The sequence below is a fragment of the Myxine glutinosa genome, chromosome 11 (genome assembly GCF_964187855.1).
Source record: "Myxine glutinosa chromosome 11, kmMyxGlut1.1, whole genome shotgun sequence".
In the NCBI taxonomy this organism is placed as follows: domain Eukaryota; kingdom Metazoa; phylum Chordata; class Myxini; order Myxiniformes; family Myxinidae; genus Myxine; species Myxine glutinosa.
The window spans coordinates 23,686,749-23,701,070 of NC_136271.1; the positions used below are offsets into that span (position 1 = coordinate 23,686,749).

The 14,322-nt window shown below is 42.2% G+C and overlaps 1 protein-coding gene and 1 long non-coding RNA gene across 6 annotated transcripts in view; one reads left to right on the forward strand and one right to left on the reverse strand.

The window, feature by feature from the left end:
• LOC137436495 (core-binding factor subunit beta) overlaps positions 1–14,322 on the forward strand; it is an 88,186-nt gene that overhangs the window by 7,583 nt on the left and 66,281 nt on the right. For 2 of the 5 annotated variants that reach the window (XM_068130337.2, XM_068130339.2), the window contains exons 2-3: positions 5,311–5,397; positions 11,514–11,633. In XM_068130337.2, coding sequence (XP_067986438.1) covers positions 5,311–5,397; positions 11,514–11,633 — 207 coding nt within the window. The remainder of the gene's footprint in view (positions 1–5,310; positions 5,398–11,513; positions 11,634–14,322) is intronic. The other 3 variants (XM_078786488.1, XM_068130340.2, XM_068130341.2) reach the window with 2 other exon arrangements.
• LOC144894246 (uncharacterized) overlaps positions 1–14,322 on the reverse strand; it is a 28,151-nt gene that overhangs the window by 6,216 nt on the left and 7,613 nt on the right. The window lies entirely within an intron of this gene.

Here is a 14,322-nt window from a genome sequence, read left to right on the forward strand (position 1 = left end):
GAAGTTTTGAGATCTCATCTGCGGCCATTTCTCCAGGATCATCCTGACATCGCAGTTTTCCAGCAGGACAACACTCGACCCCATGCTGCTCACCCAACACTCGACCCCATGCTGCTCACCTGACCACCAACTTCCTCCAGGAGCAGGGTGTTGAAGTGGTGCCTTGGATGCCTTATTCCCCTGACCTCAATCCCATTGAGCATTTATGGGATGAGCTTGGTCGACGTCTTGCATCGAGGAGATCAATGGCTGTCAATCGGCAAATGCTCATTCAAGGTTTGCAGGAGGAGTGGGACAGACTTCCCCAGGACCGCATCAGACGCCTGGTACAGAGCATGCGTCGGAGGTGTACAGCCTGCATCACAGCTCAGGGAGGACACACACGATATTGAGGACTGCTGTCATTGTCCTTGACTGTTAGGAGTGTTGTGTCCATTCCTGTGTCATTTTGTTTTGACTGTATTCAGGTGCGTGCCTTTGTGTTGCAGTGCTGTGACTTTTGTTGCACCACCCCTTGTGATGTTCATGCTTTTTGTTTTTTTCTCATTGAGGCAACCTCTTGTTTATTGACATGTGTTTAGTAAAGGTAACTGAACTTTACCTCTGTGTTCAAATATATTTCATTTTTGCGTGGAGGATTTCAATGAGTGTCCTAAAAATTTGATGTTTATTTTGATGTTGAGTTTATTTTGTATAAGTATATATTATGATGAAAAGATGATGGACTGATTAGATTTCTGCATCAGAGGTCAGAATGTTATTACAAGGTGCCACCATATCAGAATGTCATTACAGGGTGCCACCATATCAGAATGTTATTACAAGGTGCCACCATATCAGACTGTTATTACAAGGTGCCACCATATCAGAATGTTATTACAAGGTGCCGCCATATCAGACTGTTATTGCAGGGTGCCACCATATCAGAATGTTATTACAGGGTGCCACCATATCAGAATGTTATTACAAGGTGCCACCATATCAGAATATTATTACAAGGTGCCACCATATCAGACTGTTATTACAAGGTGCCACCATATCAGAATGTTATTACAAGGTGCCACCATATCAGAATGTTATTACAAGGTGCCACCATATCAGAATGTTATTACAAGGTGCCACCATATCAGAATGTTATTACAAGGTGCCACCATATCAGAATGTTATTACAAGGTGCCACCATATCAGAATGTTATTACAAGGTGCCACCATATCAGACTGTTATTACAAGGTGCCACCATATCAGAATGTTATTACAAGGTGCCACCATATCAGACTGTTATTACAAGGTGCCACCATATCAGAATGTTATTACAAGGTGCCACCATATCAGACTGTTATTACAAGGTGCCACCATATCAGAATGTTATTACAAGGTGCCACCATATCAGACTGTTATTACAAGGTGCCACCATATCAGAATGCTATTACAGGGTGCCACCATATCAGACTGTTATTACAGGGTGCCACCATATCAGAATGTTATTACAAGGTGCCACCATATCAGAATGTTATTACAAGGTGCCACCATATCAGACTGTTATTACAAGGTGCCACCATATCAGAATGTTATTACAAGGTGCCACCATATCAGACTGTTATTATAAGGTGCCACCATATCAGAATGTTATTACAAGGTGCCACCATATCAGACTGTTATTACAAGGTGCCACCATATCAGAATGTTATTACAAGGTGCCACCATATCAGACTGTTATTACAAGGTGCCACCATATCAGAATGTTATTACAAGGTGCCACCATATCAGACTGTTATTACAAGGTGCCACCATATCAGAATGTTATTACAAGGTGCCACCATATCAGAATGTTATTACAAGGTGCCACCATATCAGAATGTTATTACAAGGTGCCACCATATCAGAATGTTATTACAAGGTGCCACCATATCAGACTGTTATTATAAGGTGCCACCATATCAGAATGTTATTACAAGGTGCCACCATATCAGACTGTTATTACAAGGTGCCACCATATCAGAATGTTATTACAAGGTGCCACCATATCAGACTGTTATTACAAGGTGCCACCATATCAGAATGTTATTACAAGGTGCCACCATATCAGACTGTTATTACAAGGTGCCACCATATCAGAATGTTATTACAAGGTGCCACCATATCAGAATGTTATTACAAGGTGCCACCATATCAGAATGTTATTACAAGGTGCCACCATATCAGACTGTTATTACAAGGTGCCACCATATCAGAATGTTATTACAAGGTGCCACCATATCAGACTGTTATTACAAGGTGCCACCATATCAGACTGTTATTACAAGGTGCCACCATATCAGAATGTTATTACAAGGTGCCACCATATCAGACTGTTATTACAAGGTGCCACCATATCAGACTGTTATTACAAGGTGCCACCATATCAGAATGTTATTACAAGGTGCCACCATATCAGAATGTTATTACAAGGTGCCACCATATCAGAATGTTACGAGACTGTAAGGATATTATGATAAACTAACATCTCAAGCTCAGAGAACTTATGATTCGAAAATGTGACAATACTAGAGTAGCTCATGGTGGTTGAGTATGCACTTTATTGTACAGACCTAAACTCTTCAGGAATCCACTAATTGAAGGTCCAGGAACAATATTTGGTTGGTAACACATTTGCCACTGACGGCGAAATAGCTGAAATGGCCACACCCCTTTTTGGGCCACGCCCCCTTTTTTGCCGTGACTGTATCTACAGAACCGTTGGACCTAGGAGGTTGCCCGACCACTCAAAATTTGCGCAATGGCCACATTATGGGGGGTCAGTAATACATTTTCATATCCAAAAGTCAATGGTTTTTAAGATAATTGCCAAAAACCGATTTCAACATGTTACGAACTACAATATTATTCGTAATTGTTCCTGTTCCTGTTCCTATTGTTCAATTACTTGATTCCTGAAGAGTCTAGACTAGACTAGAGTCTAGACTAGAGTCTAGACTAGAATTTAGTCTAGAGTCTAGACTAGAGTCTAGACATGGCTAGAAATTCCGGTCATGGGTGTTTTGTCGTTGAGCCTGCAATCCAGCTGTTGAAGCCAGATCAGTTTGGTAACATATTCCTTGGAATGGGACCTTTTCACATGGAGAAGATTGTCATCGCTTGCCTTGGGAAGTTTTTAGGCTGTATCGGTATTGATCTGGCTTTGATTGAGACTGAAGCCTTTGGCAAGCTCGTTGTAGAGAATAGTGTCATGACTGGAGGTCACTATTGCAAAGGCAAGGAGGGAATGAGTCTTGTATCAGAGGTGATGACAGTTCTTATGTTTGAGAAGTTTCAACCTGACCAGGACAGTACTAGTTGTGAATTAGACCAGCAAATAGAGACCATGGAAACTAAGATGCAGCAGGCTTTAGATAGTGACCATACAGAGTTCAGAGAGATTTGGGAAGAAAGCAAGATCTTACATGCAGACTTGAAGAAGTATTTCACCGAATGGAAAGAAACGGCCTGTAATGAGAATGTGAGGTACTGGAGCTTGTTTCTGGATGAGCTGTATCCTATCCTGAGAGATCTGACACACTCTATTCGGCAAGGCGATTGGCATCTTTTCGTTTCAGCTGTGCGGAGGTGCATGCCTTTGTTCTTCGGGTTTGGCCGGACAAACTATAGCAGATGGGGTACGCTGTTCCTTGAAGATTGCCTGGACCTACAAAGGAAGTTCCCGGGTATCTACAGATGCTTTACAGATGGTGGATGGGTGATGTACCACACTACCCGACAAGGCAGTGCAGTAGGATTTGACATGGCACTCGAGAAGTGTTACAATAAACCCGCCAAGGTTGCTGGAGGTATCATTGGGATGACCAGACAGAAAGAAGCAGTAGCCTTATGGAATCTCCTAAAGCATGAGAAAGATCTTCATGTGGCACAGCTGCTGGAATGGTGCAACTTGGGAGACAAAGATGACAGTGAGCTGAGCCTACACCATGAGTTCAATCCAAGTTCTACGAAGATTGGCCATGTTCGTGCAAAGGCCCTTCTGGATTACATAAAATCCATCAACAATCCGTTCGACGCTGGAATCAGACTTCAGAACATCTCTACTGGAGCTGACATTCCCCAGGAGGTTGTCGACGGATTACTTGAATGCCTGGAAATTGGTGAGAAGAGTTATGAAGAGTTTGTTTTAGGCTGTATCGGTACAGCTGTACGTGAAGCTTGGTAACCGGAAAACAAAGAAAACTGTACCAGTCCACATGTTGGTTGATCAACTGGACAACGGTTTGGTGTCGTGTCTCCCAGCCATTCATGCTCTCAGCGGTTGCGACAGTACCAGCAAGGTGGGTCCAAAGCTGTCTGGCCTGAAAGCATCCATCGATCTCTCCCTACTGGAAGGGTTTGGTGTAGAAGAACTGTCACCACAGATAACAAGCAATGCTGAAAAGTTCCTTGTGTCTGGATTAAAGAAGACCGACTGTTCCACTTTCGATGAATATCGATGGGAGCAGTACCACAACTCCAAGAAAGAACTGGACTTCAACCAGCTTGTGTGCTGTTCATCAACGCTACGAGAGCACATAAAGCGAGCATTTCTTCAGTGTAAGATGTGGTTGCAAGCCCCAACTCCTGCCGTCACCAAACCAGATCCACTCCAGTATGGGTATGAAGCAACGGACGTTGGCATAACACCAGTGATACTGCCAGTATCGTGCAGGCCCGATGACCTGCCTCCTCCATGCAAATGCCCAAGAGCATGTATGAGTACCAAAACGTGCACTTGCAGAGACAGGAACATTAAATGTGTCACGTTTTGTGGCTGTAGTAAAGGCGAAAAGTGTAGAAATCCAAATAAGTAAATTCCAAAATAGGATGATGCAAAAGGTATAAGTGTCATATAATGTTGTGGCCTTGGTGGTATCATACAATTGTAGTTCGTAACATGTTGAAATCGGTTTTTGGCAATTATCTTAAAAACCATTGACTTTTGGATATGAAAATGTATTACTGACCCCCCATAATGTGGCCATTGCGCAAATTTTGAGTGGTCGGGCAACCTCCTAGGTCCAACGGTTCTGTAGATACAGTCACGGCAAAAAGGGGGCGTGGCCCAAAAAGGGGTATGGCCATTTCAGCTATTTCGCCGTCAGTGGCAAATGTGTTACCAACCAAATATTGTTCCTGGACCTTCAATTAGTGGATTCCTGAAGAGTTTAGGTCTGTACAATAAAGTGCATACTCAACCACCATGAGCTACTAGAGTACAAAGGTAAGGTGAACTACGAACATTATTGAATGTGAAGCAACGTAGTAAGATTATTGTGAAACTTTTGCAGGTACGGTATACAGGTTACCGGGATCGTCCGATTGAGGAGAGGCAGATGCGCTTCCAGACAGGATGCCGGGACGGACGCTCAGACGTGGTATGGACAATCCTTTGATTTACTACATTTGTGATTAAACACTGGGACAATTTGATCAGCTTTTAGGATGTTGGTGTCACTTTAACAGGCATTTTAAGCAGAAATGTGTGTTGGTGAGTGTGGGTATGTCCGGAAGGTTGTCCGCACATGAATGATAACTTCCTCTTTTTTGTATACGAAGTCGAGGCTCATGGAGGAGCTTGAGAATGGATCGTAAGATAAGAAAAGCAACATTAGAGAGGGGAAAAACATAAGAACAGCCAGGATGAGGGACAAAATCGAGGGAGAGTTGGCGAGACGAGGGATGAGGGCAAGGAGGAGGTCACACAAGGGGAACAAGATGGCTGCAGCCGCAAAATCTCAGGAAGGAGAAACTGGAAACCTGGAAGGAAGTGTGCTTGGGGAGGGTTATCCTGAAATCTTGTATTTGGTATTTGGTGGTTCATATATCTTGTACCAAGCTTCGAAGAATGAGAATTCCAAACATTTCTGATTTTCTGTAATTACCTTCATATTCGATTTAATAGCAGTCCTCTGAGAAAGCCACATTTAAGTAGAGAGGGCCGCAGGCATGAGCCACGTGAGAGAATATGGGGAGGAGGTGTATGGTTAATGTGAGTTACCTGACAAAGAACTGCAACACAGGAGGCCATTAGGCCCATCAAGCCTGTGCAATGGTTGCTAACCTACGGTTGTTTGTCCATGTTATTTCTGATTACACACACACACACACACACACACACACACACACACACACACACACACACACACACACACACACACACACACACACACACCAGGAGGTACAATAAGTATTTTAACATCTTTTTGATACTTGAAGCACTACAAACAATCTACCACGGGTAGGCCAGAGGGAATGCGACCAGAAGGCCATTATCTGCCTTCTTGAACAGACACAGTGCTGAAAGCAGATCATCATCTTGGAGAACACACGACTAGCTGTGTGTGTCTGGGGTGGATTCCCAGGCAGACAATAAAATGTCACCCTGGCGCTCCGTGGACATGGCGTTGCATCAATAAGTGCACCTGAACGTACATCTGGGGACCTATCTGCTAGCAATAGTTGATAAACGTTGAAGATCCCACACATCGTGGCGAAATTCCTGCCAGCTCCAGTCGAACCTTCGGCTTGACTGTCCGGTTCATGGAAGATGGGCCATTGGGCCAAGCATACACATCCCATGAGCCTCCGACCCCGTGAGACTCGGGGAGGGGGGGGAGCAGGAAAGGGAGGAGTGAGGAAGGGAGTGGGTGGAGTGGAAGGGGGAGGGGAGAGGGAGTGGATATACATATTTTGGGGGGTGGGGTGGCTTTCACTGGCCCCTCCGTTTTGGGGGATGGGGGGGGGGGGGAGGAGGAAAAATTTACCTGTGCAAAGAATGCTTCATAACCTCAGTGTTGCACAGGTAAAAAAAGGAAATCTTAATACCCTGTGCCACCATCACCAGGTGGCGCTACACGGTACACATTTACATAGAGAATTGACGCCCCTCTCCTGGTCCCCCACACCCCCAAATAAGGCCGCGGCCACATAGCCTATGTTACCCCCCCAGACAAAGTTGTATTTGTATTTGTACCCCCAGTAAAGTATATACCGTATTTTCCGGTGTATCAACCGCACCCCCGATTTTCGACTTAAAAAAAAAAAAAAAAAATTTTTTGAGGGGGAAAAAAATAAAATCAGGAAAATTTAAAAAAGAGAAGAGAATAAATAAATAAAATGGAAAGCGAAATATGATGAAAGGAAAGAGAAACTGAAGACATAGAAAGAGTGAAAATACATGAAATGAGTTGAAAGAGATTTAAAAACATAATTATTCTTTCTTGCCAATGTGGGGCCCTGAAAAGGGCCGTTGGGTTTAGGCTCTAAAATCCGAAGAAGTCCTCGTCATCCGTTTCTTCAGGGAAGACATTACGAAGATCATCATCCGAGTCTGGGTAGGCGAGATCCTCGTCGTCGTTATCCTCTTCTCCATCCACGGTCACTGCCACTTCATCCTCCCAGATGATGTCATCTTGAGTGCCATCAAGGGCATTAGATAGGCAGCACTTGAGGAAGGCCCGCTCGATGATGGCTGCCGGCAACTCCTCTATGCAGAGTTCTCAGACGGCAAGTATGATGGGGATAGGGAGCCATTGCCTGACGATACACGCGGTACTTTTGTCAAAGTATTCGCCGGCCCCAGTAAAACCGACATGACGAAGGTTTCACCAGCTTGCAAAGTTTCTGATGTGACAAAGACTCTTGGCTCATTTCTCAAATTTGTGTTGGCTGCAGACACGGCCACGGATCACAGGACGGAACCCGATGAATGAAGAAATAAAATCATTTTGAGGAGAAAGGAGTCTTTATTTCATATTTTTCCATGTCAACAAAACTCAATGGAAAGTAGGAAAAAAAATATAAAAAATAAAAATAAAAACCTCCCTCCCTACCCGAACGTTTGAGAAAAAAGGATGCTCGACAACTTTTTATTTTTATGTGGCCTACCCGCGGCGTTGGTTAGACAATAGGTACGTCATAATGTCCCATGCAAAACATCCTGTTTACCATGTTGACAGTTTGACAGTGACAGTTTTTCAATGCACAAATTTTTCTGTTACTGTGTATCAAGCGCACCCCCTTTTTTTAGGGGTTTCCCGTCGGTAATAAACCGCGGTTGATACACGGGAAAATACGGTAAGTGTTTATAGCTGGAGTATCTGGCGTTGCTCAAGTGAAAAAGAAACATTAACATATATATATATATATATGGTGCAGCAGGTGGGACACTGGTCAAGGTGCAGCAGCAGCTGTATGGGACACCTTGCTGGCGGTTCTCCACTGATGATATGAAGGTCGCATAGTGACTGATATATATATATATATATATATATTATAAAAGGAGCCGTGTCTGTTTGTCTGTTTGTTTGTCGTGTTATAACTTGAGAACGGATTAACAGATTTCAATAAATCAAACGACGGTGGATTCGGGTCATTCCGTGGAATGTTTTTGATCCAAAATTATATATCTACAATTATTTTCTTTTATTTTATTTTTTCTTTTATGGGTACATGGATACGCGTGCCCAAAACAGCAAATACCAACACTGCAAAACTGTTGGTTATCCCTGCACGGAGAGCAGGATCTCTCAGGAATCCTTCTTTGTTAACTTGAGATCGGATTTCAATGAAACCACTCTCAGGAAGTGAACATAACCACTTATCCCTCTCCCTACAAAGATGTTTTATCCACCACGTTCCAAATCTGCACGAACACAAATCATACATTTTCCCCCATTTCTTTCATTTAATGTCTTTTTTAACACCAAACAACCTTTTTTTCAGTTACGCAAAGATTAGTGTTCCCGTCAGCGAAGCGACAGGTCTTATATTCTAGTGTATTATAAAAGTAGCTGTGTCTGTCTGTTTGTCTGTCTGTCTCTCGTGTTATAACTTCAGAACGGACAAATGGATTTCATCGATAAAACCAGCTACACTGGATTCAGGGAATTCCCGGAAAGGTTTGTGAAGCTATATATATATATATATATTGATAAGCATATGGGTACACGTGTTGAATATGCAAAAGCCAACTTGCGATACTGGTTATCCCTGCACAGAGGACAGGATCCCCCAGGAATCCTTTTTTGTCCTTACTCTGTAGATTAGTCATCGCAGCTATGCCGAGGAAAAGGAAAGGCACGTTTTTTTTTTAGCATGTATACTGTATAGTTGTCCACGAAAGCAGAGACGAGGAGACTTCAGTTTCTTTCCTGCCATATTTAGCCTGGGGTTGGCTGAGCGGTTAAGGTGCTGGCTTGGGATCCGAGGATCCTGGGTTCGAATCCCGGTCATCGCTGAATTAATGCCAGGGGGGATGACTCAGCCTGTCATCCTTCTGAGGTCAGCAAATTGAGTACCAATTTACTGGTAATTCCCTGTGTGTCGCAAGAGGTGACTAACAGGGTTGGCGGCAGGAAGGGCATCCGGCCATAAAACATTGCTTCAAAAAGGGGACCATGGTGCCCGAAAAAGGCCAACCCCTGCTTTGCGGGGAAAAATGGCCTCCAAAGGTGGTTGGTTGGTTGTTGGTATCTAAAAAGGCTGTTATTAATATCCTATTAATAATCGTCCCCTCCTCGCTCCCTGAGTGTACAGCTAGGCCAGTATCCACCGCTTTATTTTATTTTCCCATAAAGAACAACTGATTTTATATATTTTTTTTCGCAATCACACAAAGATTTATATTTCCGTCAGTGAAGTGATGGGTTTTATATTCTAGTGTGTATGTATGTATGTGTGTGTGTATGTATGTATGTATGTATGTATGTATGTATGTATGTATGTATATATATTATATATATATATCTGTACAGTCACGTGAAAAAGTAAGTTTTGACTTTTTCAATATATTTCAACATACAGCTATTTGATCTTCATATCAACAATATTGACAGATAAAGGTGATATAATATAACAAATATCATGAAACATTTACATTTTGTAGTCCATTGTATAATTTAAATAAACATAAATGCAAATTTCGCAGGTGGAAAAAGTAAGTACACCCTTGGCTCTAATAGGTGGTATTGCCCCCTTTGGCAGAAACAACCTCAAGTAGGCGTTTCTTATAACTGTCTACCAGTCTCTGACATCGACTGGGAGAAATTTTTTCCCACTCCTCCATGCAGAATACTTTCAGCTGTGCGATGTTTGAGGGGTTTCTTGCATGCACAGCTCGTTTCAAATCGCCCCACGACATCTCTATGGGATTTAGATCCGGGCTTTGACTTGGCCATTCCAGAACCCTCCATTTCTTTCTTTTCAGCCATTCCTTGGTGGATTTACTGGTATGGTTAGGGTCATTGTCATGTTGCAAGGTCCACCTTCGGTTGAGCTTCAACTCTCCGACAGATGGCCTCACATTATCCTCAAGCACCCTCTGGTACAATGAAGAATTCATAGTGGATTATATGATGGTGAGCTGCTCAGGCCCTGATGCAGCAAAGCTGCCCCAAACCATAATATTTCCACCACCATGCTTTACAGTTGGTATCAGGTTCTTGTGGTCAAATGCTGTCTTTGGTTTTTGCCAAACATGTCTTCTGGCACTGTGGCCAAATAGCTCTACCTTTGACTCTTCTGTCCAGAGCACATTGTTCCAGAAGTGCTGGTCTTTGCCTCGGTGTTCATTGGCAAACTTTAGTCTTGCCCTGATGTTCTTTCTGGACAGCAAAGGTTTCCTCCTGGCACACCTCCCATGTAGATCAAATTTGTGCAGCCTCTTTATAATGTTAGACTCGTGCACTTGGACATCAACAGTGGCAAGAGCTACCTGTAGGTCCCGTGATGACATTCTGGGGTTCTTAGAGACTTCTTTCAGCATCTTGCGGTCTGCTCTCGGGCTGAACTTGCTGGGGCGGCCTGGCCTGAACAAGTTGGCAGTTGTTTGGAATCTTCTCCACTTGTAGATGATCTTCCGGACAGTCGAATGATTGATTTCAAATTGTTTGGAGATCTTTAGAAATCCCTTCCCAGACTCGTACGCATCTATAGCCTTCTTTCTGACGTCCTCAGAGAGCTCTTTTTATCCAGGCATGGTGACACCGCACACTTTAACAACAAAGAGCAAACCAAACGAAATGTCTGAGGTTTAAATAAGACAGGTTCCTCCAAGATCCTCTCTAACGATGTTCTAATCACTTGCACCTGAGCTGGTGCACCTGATTCTAATTTTAGGTATTTGAAGTAGTGATAAATGTAGGGGTGTACTTACTTTTTCCACATGCTAAATTTGCATTTATGTTTATCTAAATTATACAATGGACTACAAAATGTAAATGTTTCATGATATTTGTTATATTATATCACCTTTATCTATCAATATTGTTGAAATGAAGATCAAATAGCTGTATGTTGAAATATGTTGAAAAAGTCAAAACTTTACATGGGGTGTGCTTACTTTTTCACGTGACTGTATATGCAGTATATATTCTTATAACAAAGTTTTTTCTGATTGTTGCTTAGAGTATCTATGAAACACATCACAACGTAATATTTATTTGTTGTACATCGTTTGCTTTTCCCCAATGTGGCTCATGTCCTTTCTCAGGCATTTGTGGCAACGGGTACAAACCTCTCACTTCAGTTGCTGTCCCCACAGTCAGACAATGTCAGCTCTCGTGCACAGCCAGGCCAAGAGTTTGTTGACTTTGAGCGTGAGGCAGGAAAGGTGAGATCCCCTATTACATGTGCACAAGCAACCACCAAAATGCTTTGTTCATACAAGCTCCCCGATTCATAACGCACCACAATTTGTATTTTATTTAGCGAAACAGTCGCCATTGACAACATGGTCATTTGACTGTCTCGTACAAGCAACAACCACTTGTCAGGAAGATCTTTACAATAACTTGTAATTTTAAACACATGATTATTGATATATATATATATATATATATATATATATATATATATATATATATATATATATATATATATATATATATATATATATATATATATATATATATATATATATATATATATATTCTTGATTATCGATTACAGTTTGTAAGACTAAGACAAAACTTGCCAAATATAAGCTTAGAAAGTTAGAATGTATAAGAATGTTTTTGAGATTGTGAATTATCGAGTTGAATGAAATACAATCTGTTGTCCTAAACGGAATAAATGTGTGATTCTGGCACTCTGGCACTATATATATATATATATAAAAGCATGTACAAGTTCTAAAATGGAAACCAAGAGCTGGCAGGATATCATAAATTTGTGTGCATCCTCTGAGCTGTCTCACCTGGTTTCGTATCTCGACCCAGCTATGAACCTTCATCCTGATGTAACGTGGGATCGCATGCAGAGCGGGGTATCAATGGGTGTGCCATCACTCATTATTGGTAGACATTAAAAATCCCACGGTGTATTTCGTGAAAAGTCAGCAAAAGCCAGCCCTCTCCCTTCCACAGATCTCCTGATGTCCCGGTTCTCTACTGTTGTTGTGCTTCCCACTCTCTTCCCCTCTTGTCTCCCGCCCCCTTTATTTTATGTTCTATGTGTTCGCTCTTAGACGAGCCTCGACTCACTATGCCAAAAAATTTTTTATAATAAAAAAAAGAACTTGGCTCAATACCGCGGCAAAACTCCAAATTCCTGCCAACTGCAGTCAAACGTCAGGCCTGGCCAGTCAGTTCATCAAAGACATAGATCATAAGGATTCCCCGGCCGACCCCCCACAAGAAGATGGGATTAAATGGAGCCGTTAGAATAAGTAGTAGTGCCGCAGGACAATCGGCATGACTTGGGGTATTCACAACCTTTCCCTTGGCATGAAAAAGACGACATCTATGTCAGAATCATATGCAAGACAATAACGCATCCCGCATCCATGGGTGTAACTAAAGAGCAAAAGTGTGGCCCAAAGGGATGCCTTTTAAGTTTTCAAGTAAATAAAGTTGTGAGTTTAATGCGATGATGTGGAAAAGAAGTCTGAAAGTCAAATGCACCATTTTTCCTTTGGGTCACCACTCATGGCACGCGTTAGGAGTACGGAGACACCACAAGCTCGTCAGCGATCTCTTGGAATACTCTCCGTCCAAATTGCATCTGGTAGTGTAGCTTCACCTATTGAATCGGGTCAACCTGTTTCAAACTACAGCTCAAGCTTCACCTGAGTGGCCGGCAGAAGGATCCTGACGGAGGCCTGGCTGTTTGCACACCCGTGTTTTACTGCGGGATCGCGTGCCTGCGTCGCGCTCCAATCAATTGCAGGCTACAGAAAGCCCTCCTGAGTCGGAGTGGAGGCACGCTTAGAGAGTAATGGAGGTAATTACCACAAAGAGCTAGCGCGAGGCACTTGGCCGGGAGTCAAAATTTCTGGCCTCATGCCCCGCGTGACGCGCCGTACACCGGCATAAGGCATCGTTTGTCAACCATCTATTTTTATTGTTATCCATTTTATTTCAGCCAATTCACTTACCCCGTCCGACATAATCATTTTCAAGGCACTTTTTGTGACTCAAGATAAAGAAAAAAATGCAGTTCAACAATACCAGTGAATGTTAAGTCTTCTTCGGATGCCTGATGAGACTATAACACCGACATCTGAATTACTTCCACTGAATTACCAGTTAAATAGTCACAAAAGACAAGTAGATATAGACTACAAATAGTTCATCGTAATAAGTTTAATAACACTGGGTTAACTTATCATTCAAAGCAACTTGAAATGCTCTGACAATGTCAAGAGCAATTTCTCACTTTGTAAAGGGAGTCGGTCGATGTACACATTCGGATGCAAAGGGCGGTGGCAGTGGTGGGAATTGGAGTGAAATTGAAATAAAGCAATTTGAGAAAATGAAATGAAAAATAAGAGAATGAGAAAGTATGTGATAGAGGTTGGGGGAGAGGACGGTCAGCAATGACAAAAATGTTTTTGTTTTTTTCTGACTGGGACGATGTTCTCAAAGCCAATAAGTTTAGATATTGCTCAGATTTAATAAAATCAGGTGTCTGTGCTCTTTTCTTAGTAATATCTCATCTCGGGTCTAGATTCCCAATCTCAGCTCGAGTGAAAAAATAAGTAAATAAAAAAAACAAGAAATATGTCATGCATAGCATGATATTTGTGAAATCCCTAAAATAAGTTGTTGGCCTATGATGACCTCAAAAATAATTGGTCGTTCAATTCAGTAACCATATATGCAAATCCTCTTAAAATTTCAAGTCAATCGGATGAAAAGTGAATATTTTAGAAATTTGGTCTATGTTGACCTTTTAGCCTATGTTGACCTTTTGGCCTTTGTTGACCTCAAACATAGTTGGTGGTTGAATTAAGTGTCCAGATATGCAAATCCTCTTTAAATTTCAAGTCAATCAGATGAAAATTGAGGATTTTAGAAATT